Consider the following 9,365-nt stretch of genomic DNA (forward strand, 5'->3'; position numbering starts at 1 on the left):
AAGAACATTATATTCTTATTAATTAAACAAAGACCATTCTTCAAAGTTTGTGATATACAAAATAAAACTGAATAAGAAAAATGTATGTTGTGTCGTAGCAAATATGACGATTTTGCTGCAGGTGGTAAGGAGAGGGTTAATATAAACCACTTTGAAGCGAATTGACAATGATAGAATAGTTAGAATGTACTATGCAAAAATGAACGTTTATAACATACTCGGTTCATAAAATAAAGAATGTAATACTTATTATGACACAATCATTTCCCTATTTGATAATTCTCCCTTTCGATTTTTGATTTTAGACATAACATTTTACAATGTGACATAACACCTCTGCTAAATTTAACGTCCAGCGATTGGTCCATTGCGACAATAGTACCATTTTGAGACTCGGCAAATGACGTTTAATAGCAATGAAAACGATGCAGACTAAAATGCCTGATTTTAGCAATAACCTTTTCGTTTATTTTCCATTTGCTTTTACCGGTCACTAGTTTCCATATTGTAAATTTGACACTATTATTTTCATGACTGAAATATTTGCCCTGAACCATCTTATAAATAAGTGCTGTCAAAGACGGCAGTTGAAGTTAATGTACAGATTGCGTTGGAAAAGTTAGACAACCTAAGATTTCTACAAAACAATAAATCAATTCATAAGATGAAGGCTACAGTATTTTAAAGACAATATTATATGATATAATTTTAAAGACCATAACGAGTCATAAATTCGTATCCAAATGTTATAGCATTGTGAAAAAAGGAATTGAGAGTTGTCTCCATAGCAACAACGTCAACATCAGATGTCAATATTATATACATTTTGTTGTGCCCATTCATTTTCATCAACGTATCAAACACGAAGTCTTGGAAAATATATCAACGAGTTCAGAAAAAAGAACAGACTTGTGATCCTCCTTTTTGTCACGATCTGTTCATTGCATCGGCTACTAGATAGTAGTAGTATCGTATGGCTATTGTGGAGATGTGGGTCCAGGAGAAGTAAGGCAGGCCTTGTCCGGACGCCGAGTTGGATCATTCTTAGTCTGACATTTGACCATCAGCTGTTCCAGCATGATTGTATCTGGGCTGGCGTCACCTTCAGGATCATTAAAAATATTTGAGCTTTATATAGCGCAATATCCACTAAATGTGCTCAAATGCTTTACAAGGGGTCCCTGGTAAACAGCAACATTTAACATGTAGGACGGGACATCATTAAGGAACTCAATCTCTTGCAGGACGGCAACGTGACGATCCTCCGCAAGATGGCTGCTAGATTACTTCCGGTGTGTCGAAACGCGTGTTAAACGAAAGTTTTGAAAATTATAACTGGTCTGTTCCTTTCAGGGTCGTCTATGAGTCGCCGAAGCACGATGAGTAGAGAAAGGGACTCGGAGTCCGTGTCCAGCTCCAGGCGGTCATCCTACAGTTATATCGACTCTATTGCTGAAGGTGGTAAGTAGCGCTGGTATTACAAATGACTGTAATAGGATTCAACAGTCGTGACGTCAGTTCCCTCGTAATGACGCATAGTAGCTTAGTAACTGGTTCTAAACTATCGGAACAATGGCGGACGCCCTTATGAAATACTTCTCCAACGAGAATAACAGAGCTTTAACTCACTCAGTCCTAGAGAATTGTGCTTCTTTTCAAAATTGGAAAAAAATGTATTAAAAATGAGCATGTGCATAGATATTCTTATTCAACTGTCATTAACATGTAAAAATGAAAACATTAGCTTTGATACTATGCTTATAATTTTGTCTGAGAAAAATGTAATAAATAGGCGTAAAAGTGACCATGGTAAAATACGGATATTGTTGGTGTTAGGGTTGTGTGAGTTAAATAACCCCATCCCATTCTCATCACCCACAGTGCCGCCCCGAGTCCCACACGGACGTCCAACCATCAGTGACGTCTCAGAGACCACTCTTGTCCTTTCCTGGAAAAACGCCAGAATGCCTTCCTACATCACTGGAAAAGTAAGTTGCTTTCTAGTAAATAAATATTTAAAAATGAATAGAATAGAGACTAAACCGATTAAATCGATGAACGATTAAGGGTTAAAAAATTATGATATTTATCAAAGTTTTTGCAAATGGCTAAATCAATTACTTAACTGGATTTTTTCGAGTTCAAAATGCTTTTTCTGATTCTCGGATTTACGTTATAAATTACTTTAATTACTGTTTATTTCTAGGTGAACATCAAGTATATTGTGGAAGCAAGAGAACCACCCAACCATCTGTGGAGAAAACTTGCCACTGATGTCAGTGGAACCAGTTTCAAAGTCATTGCTCTCAGAGGTGACCAAGATTACATGTTCAGGTAATGGGGAAACTTACTTTCTTTTTATTGGCAGTGAGGAGCAATAAACAATGATATTGACATGAGAAATAGTAAACAACGAGTCTAAATTTGACTATAATCCTCGCATATCTGATACGTGAGGTTCTAGTTGTTAATGACTTCACTCAGCAGCTTTGTGTTCAATGTGAACTAAACAGGTGGAATTCAAAGCCCAGGGGGACTCTAAATTCAGTCTACAAAACTTGTTGAATAAACAATTGCTAAAAAAATACGGAAGACAATAATTGCACTGAACTTTTTTTTTGTTGAGATCATAGAAAAGTAGCTATTGGGTTTTTAAGCTGTTTTTAACATGGAAATACTTTAAAACAATTAATTTTTTTAAATTGAGCTTTATATAGAGCAATATCCACTAAATGTGCTCAAAGCGCTTTACAAGGGGTCCCTGGTCAACACAACATTTAACATCTAGGACGGGACATGCTGCCTGTTAGGCGATATTTCAATTTTTCGGACAAAGACAACGCTGTTAATGGCCAGGTACTCATTTTACACATGAGTACGGTGAGAGAAAGAGAGCTTTTTCCAAGGACTCAACTATGCGCCGAGCGCGAGGCTCGAACCCAGGATCTTCCGATTAGAAAACGAGTGTCATATCATTAGACCACATAGCCGCACAATCAATTTAAATCGGTGCCTTTCCGTATTATTTCTTGTTTTCCAGAATCCGAGCCTTCAACGACGCCGGAGTCAGCGAGCCCACTTTACCGGTGACCTTCACCCGTGAACGCGTCGTTGAAGTGGAGCCTAGAACATTGAGGAGGCGGAGCTCTGTGGAGAGGTTCAGCAGTGTGGAGAGACGTCTTTCCAGAGAGAGATCCATGTCCATGGAAAGAGGGGCCTCGTTGCCACGAGCTCCTTCGATGACCCGGGACGGGCCACGAAGGGATGTCGAAGAGGAGGATTCTTTTACCACTCCAGAAACTGCACGTACGTTTTGTTGTTTGTATCAGTCATTTTCACATCATCTGCATAGGCTTTATCCATGACTTCTTCGTGTGAAAGGCGCTCCACGGTGATTCATTTATTCTTCCAGCAGACCATATATGGCACCCGTTGCTATTTTGCAGGGTACTAGTAAATTGCCGTACTCTGGAAAAACCCATATTTTAAAATTTGGCCAGAAAACTCGTCCTTCAAATATCGAAATCCCAGGTTTGAGAGTTTTTTTTCCCAAGATGATGGTCATTTAAATTGATCGATATTTGAAGGACGAGTTTTCTGGCCAAATTTTGAAATATTGGTATTTGCAGAGTACGGCAGTAATGTGCTAGCCTTCCTTTTAGTCAAAATCCTTTAATGATACCATTGACTGCTGGTAGCCAGTTACAAAGTCACGGCTGAATTGAGTGGGATGATTGTGTGTGTGTGTGTGTGTGTGTGTGTGTGTGTGTGTGTGTGTGTGTGTGTGCGTGTGTGAAGATTGGACTGATCCCGAAGTTTTGTCACCCATCAAGTTAATTACCACACTTAGTATTTTTGACCTTGTCACATGACGAGACAAGACTGCGATGCCATAGACGCGTTCTAGTTGACAAAAAGCAGTTCCGTTTTTGGTCTCAATCAAATATATAGTATAGTTGTAAGCCTCGCAGTCTGAATGACGCTTGCTGAGAATTGTGTGATTCAGTCACAGATTTTTAAAAACATCGATGAGTATAGTTCTTCAGGGATTTATTCGGCCTCATCTGAATCTAGAAATTTCTGATATGTAGAGAGATCTTGGTTCAGGGTAGTTACTAATGATATTGGTTGTCTCCTTACATATTTGTTGCCATGAAGGAAATATTCTGTCATTGCAGTTTGGGCTGGGATGTTATCTTCTCGGCGTAAGGTGTGACCAAATAGCTTCCACCGCTGTTCTTTTATCACTGTACTCAAGCATTGGACCCTGGTCTTTCATAGAGATCAGTATTTGTAATTGTTTCTGGCTAATAGATTCCGATTACGCGACGCAATTATTTGCTGTGGTATGAATCGATACTTTCTAAGTTCTTTTTTTTATTGGTGAGGCCCCAGGTTCCAAAGTTATATGTCAATATCGGAATAATCAGTGCCTCGTAAATCTGTATTCGTTTATTCTCACTGATTATGTTATTTCTATTCCATAAATTTTGGAGTTGGTTGAAGGCATTGGTGGCCAGCTGCTTTTGTTTTCTGATGTCCTCATTTTCGTTGATCAAAGTGCCTAATTTACGTACACGTTTCCATTCATTTAAATTTCAATCAAATATAGACTAGTGTTAGATTTATTATTTTCATGTCAAAATATTTCATTCTAAAACATTTAACGCAATATTTTAACTTAATTCTATCGATTAGTTTAGACATGCTTTCACGTTCACATTCTATTATGAATAAGAGTATAGAACAATACAATGGTTAATTACTTTGAATAGTCGAAAATGAATCCATAAGCTACAAATGATCCTGATATGGATGCCAATGAGATTTCTGAAAACAATGAGATTCTCATGATGATGATATTGTGGTCATAGTTGTGAAAATATTGACCCATTATGGTGATAGTGGTAATAATGATGATGATGATTATGACGATGATGATGATGATGATGATGATGATGATGATGATGATGATGATGATGATGATGATGATGATGATGACAGTTATAGGTGCACACGTTGAACAATTGATTGTACTGCGAGAGTACGACTTGTATAATTATTTACTTCGAATCCTCTACTGACTGTCAACATTTCCACCCTCAGCGGCCGCTCCATCGTTCGTGGAGTCCGAATCCCCCAGTGTCCAGTACGGCATTGACGCCAGACCTGTCAAGATAACCCTACAACTTCGGGGTCTTCCACTGCCCAACGTGGACTGGTTTGTGAACGGGAAGAAGATTCTCTACGGCGATAGACACGAAGGATACGTCACACCTACTGGTAGGTGGTGGAGTCCGTCTGCACCCCCCCCCCCCCCCCCCCCCCTCTCTCTCTCTCTCTCTCTCTCTCTCTCTCTCTCTTTCTGCCTCTCACTTTCTCTTCGTCCCTCTCTGTCTTTGATTTGTCCCTTTCCCTCCTCTCTCTCTCTGTCTCTCTCTTTCTCTGTCTGTCTCTCTGTCTCTGTCTGTCTGTCTGTCTGTCTCTCTCTCTCTCTCTCTCTCTCTCTCTCTCTCTCTCTCTCTCTCTCTCTCTCTCTCTCTCTCTAGAGGACTCCCGGAATAGAGGTAAAGAATAAAATACTTAGTTCTTTCTCCCCGTCCATGTCTCAGGCACACACACACACACACACACGCCCCCCACCACACACACACACATATACACACTCGCACAATGAAACACAAAAATAAGTCTTTTAAACACTTTTCCGTCATATCTACATTATAAAACTCGCATTCAATATTTTTTTGAAATCCCCAATAATACGACTCTTCCTTTGCTTACAAATCGTTCCTCAGGCTTAGTGGTGTTGGAATTCGCTCCAATGAAGTGGTCAGATGTGGGAGAATACAAATGTGTGGCAGAGAATGAGCTGGGAGAGACCTCGATGACTGTCAAGCTGGAAATTGCCGGTATGTTCTGAACCTACTCTCACCATTTGTGACATTATTCTCTGAAGGGGTATGAATAAGAAGAGTTTGGCATAATTTTAGCTTCAAAGAAATGCTTTGGAAAGCGTCTTGAGCACGTTTATTGGATATTTCGGTATATAAAATCTCATTTTTGTGTAACTTAATTTCTCATCAAATGTAGCTATGGCACATTTTTGTCAAGTAAATTGTTGTGAATTTTTTCCATTTATTAAATGGATATTATCAGAATTTCCAGGCTTATTTTGCGAGAATTTGTAAAATGTGTCATTTTAATATTAATGTCCAATTATAGTTGCTTTAAAAAATTGAAATTTGCAATTTTCTGATGCTATTGATTTTGTAGAGCTATCTTTTTGAGGTGTCATATGTAATTATTGGGAATATAACGCCCTCATTGGTAGACGTTTCTTATAATTAACCTCATATAATTTCTTAAAGCAAACTAATCGGTGATTAGCTTTCGTAAATAATGATACAAGAATTAGGATCAAATCAGCCATTTTTCATTTTATAAGACGCAAGAGCTAGATTTGTTTTGTCTAAGAAGACAATTTAATTTAAAAGTCGACGAAATGATGATATCAACACATGCCGTAGGACGTGTCAAATAAATATCACGTGATCAATATATTTATGAAAAGCGGAAATCTCTTCGTGACAAGTAGGTACATATGATTTGAAAAATGTTTCACTCACGAGATGCTCTTTTGCAACTAGATAAATGGTGCGTCCGCTCTTTTATAAGGTTAAGGAATGACATAATTTGCTGCCTCCGCAAGTTTTTTGTATTACGTATTGCCCATTATATTGATTAGTTCTGTTTTTTTTTTTGTTTTTTTTTTTAAACAAAAAAAAAAAAAGATACTGTTACAGAATCTTTGATAGCGATTGGAGGGGGGCTCAAATACTCAAGAGGCTAATAGGAGCAATAGGCTTCAACAGTCATGACGTCACTTCCCTCGTAATGACGCATTGTAACTTAGTAACTGGCTCTAAACTATCGGAACAATGGCGGACGCCCTTATGAAATATTTCTCCGCCGATCATAAAAGTGTATCTAGAGGAGAAAATCATTATAAATCTGATCATGTTTTTACTTTTATTCATTCTGATCACATGATCAATATGAAAATGAATGAAATATCAATATGAAAAGTTCTTGCCAGCATGAAGAATAAAAAGTACCGATTTTCTTTATTTAGAACCACGCCGCTCGTCGTTTCTGGGCGACATGACATCAGACTATTGAATCCAATTCAATAATAAATGCTGTGTCCACGTTTGGAGGTTTTCGCCAATATTCTAATGATTGGTAGTACTCAGGGCATCTTCTACTCATTATATATAATGGCACATTACATTTTACTGGATTATTATTCAATGTCCTTGTCTGTTTTTCTGGACTTTTGTCCACTACTCTCCTATATTATATCTAGAATCTCCAGAAATAAAAGATATTACCTTACTTTTTGATAATTCTACTGTTACTGTTATTTAATAAATAGAGGTGCCTAAATGACTCAATAAAATGGAGGTAATGATAAATGGAGAAAATCTGACTCATGAATGAACAACAAAAAACAAACGACGTTTCGGCCTTTGGCCTTTTTCAAGTAAACACAAGTGTCCTTTGTTTTGTTCATTCATGAGTCAGATTTACTCCCTTTATCTTTATCTCCATTACTGTTATTTGTATAGCCCTTTGATCACATGCAGTGGATATTGGGCTATATTAATATCGAGTTTTTTTTACAACTTCCTTCATTACGTAAGGTCTTTCCGTTAATAATTAATTGTCGAACCGTTGCACCTGACTGTATAATGTTGACATTAGTTTGTTTCATTTTTTTCGATGTTATCAATGCTATTCTAACGACATGGTGTTAAATAATGTGAAGTAATTTGTTTATAATACCCCTTCAAAACAGACCCTCCCGTTTTCCTCCAACCTCTGGATGAATTGAATCTTCAGACCCAATCTAACGGACAGTTTTCATGCCGTTTGGAGGGTCTTCCCTATCCAACTGTCAAGTTTATGAAGGATTGGAGACCAATCACCGAGACCTCTCGGTTGAAGGTTTGTTTACAGAACGTGTTTTGTGTACTATGTTATTGTTATAAACCTCACCACACTTCTTCCACTTCCTCTCATTCTCTCTCTCTCTCTCTCTCTCTCTCTCTCTCTCTCTCTCTCTCTCTCTCTCTCTCTCTCTCTCTCTCTCTCTCTCTCTCTCTCCCCTCTTCCTAATCCTCCTCCTCCTTATCATCATCATCGTCGTCGTCGTTATCATCATTATCATCATCATCATCATCATCATCATCATCATCATCACCGTCGTCGTCGTCATCATCATCATCATCATCATCATCATCATCATCATCATCATCATCATCATCATCATCATCATCGTCAGCATCATCACCACCAAACGTCTTTGTTACCAATGTATCTGCCCAAGTTCCACACGATTTTCCTATTTTGATCTAATCCAACTTAGCTTCTGCCAGGTCCTGTTCATTTTTCTTTCCTCCTCCTCCACCTCCTCCTCCTCCTCCTCCTCCTCCTCCTCCTCCTCCTCCTCCTCCTCCTCCTCCTCCTCATCATCATCATCATCAGACATTCCTATTTTTGGCCCAGGTTAGCTTAGCTTGTGCCAGATCCTGATCACACCATTCCATTTTTATATTCTCCACGCCTCCAATTTGTGTGTGTTCCAGGTCGGTCATGACGGAGACAGATGGACACTGGACGTGGAGCAAGCATTGCCATCTGATTCAGGCTGCTACATCTGTATGGCAGAGAACGTGGCTGGCAGTGTTTTCTGTACTGCCAGACTTAACGTCGATGGTGAGTTGTGTATCATTTGGTAATGATAGATAATGCTCATGATTTAAAATTTGTAAAAGTGCCACACGTAAGCCGTCTTGCGTCATGTCTTGTCTTTGATAATAAGTGTTGGCTTTGGACAACTTCTAAAGCGCTTTGAGCACATTTAGTAGTGGCTATGCGGGATATCAAAGATGTGTTGCGTGTCATTACTTTGTTCTCTGATATAGAAATTTTAACGTCACTTTTCCTGCTCGAAATTGTCGAGAAGTTTGATTTTACAAATAATAGCTAAACAATTTTGACATAAATGATTTTGAACCTTGCATTTCCCATTTGAACAAATTTGGCGGTGTCCATAATAATGTGAAGTGCTGTAGTGCATGTTAAAATCATTAACTTGATATGAGTAAATTTATTGTTCAATTAACTAATATTCTTCTTCTTTAAAATGAGATAAGATGTCTCTGTACGCACATCAAATAGAGGAATCCAAAAAGGATAATTTGACATATTTGACCATTTTATTTTGACATATTGAGATACTATTTGGCCATTTTATTACTTATATAAAGACATAATTTTACCCTACGGCCAGGCGGAGT

General features: G+C 38.2%; 1 protein-coding gene across 2 annotated transcripts in view; it reads left to right on the top strand.

The window, feature by feature from the left end:
- LOC144958557 (twitchin-like) overlaps positions 1–9,365 on the top strand; it is a 192,940-nt gene that overhangs the window by 156,162 nt on the left and 27,413 nt on the right. For both annotated transcript variants that reach the window (XM_078890618.1, XM_078890619.1), the window contains 8 exons: positions 1,354–1,461; positions 1,882–1,988; positions 2,207–2,334; positions 3,041–3,306; positions 5,107–5,283; positions 5,799–5,912; positions 7,862–8,010; positions 8,652–8,781. In XM_078890618.1, coding sequence (XP_078746744.1) covers positions 1,354–1,461; positions 1,882–1,988; positions 2,207–2,334; positions 3,041–3,306; positions 5,107–5,283; positions 5,799–5,912; positions 7,862–8,010; positions 8,652–8,781 — 1,179 coding nt within the window. The remainder of the gene's footprint in view (positions 1–1,353; positions 1,462–1,881; positions 1,989–2,206; positions 2,335–3,040; positions 3,307–5,106; positions 5,284–5,798; positions 5,913–7,861; positions 8,011–8,651; positions 8,782–9,365) is intronic.

The sequence above is a fragment of the Berghia stephanieae genome, chromosome 13 (genome assembly GCF_034508935.2).
Source record: "Berghia stephanieae isolate SIO BIC M18660-M18661 chromosome 13, UCSD_Bste_1.3, whole genome shotgun sequence".
NCBI lineage: Eukaryota > Metazoa > Mollusca > Gastropoda > Nudibranchia > Aeolidiidae > Berghia > Berghia stephanieae.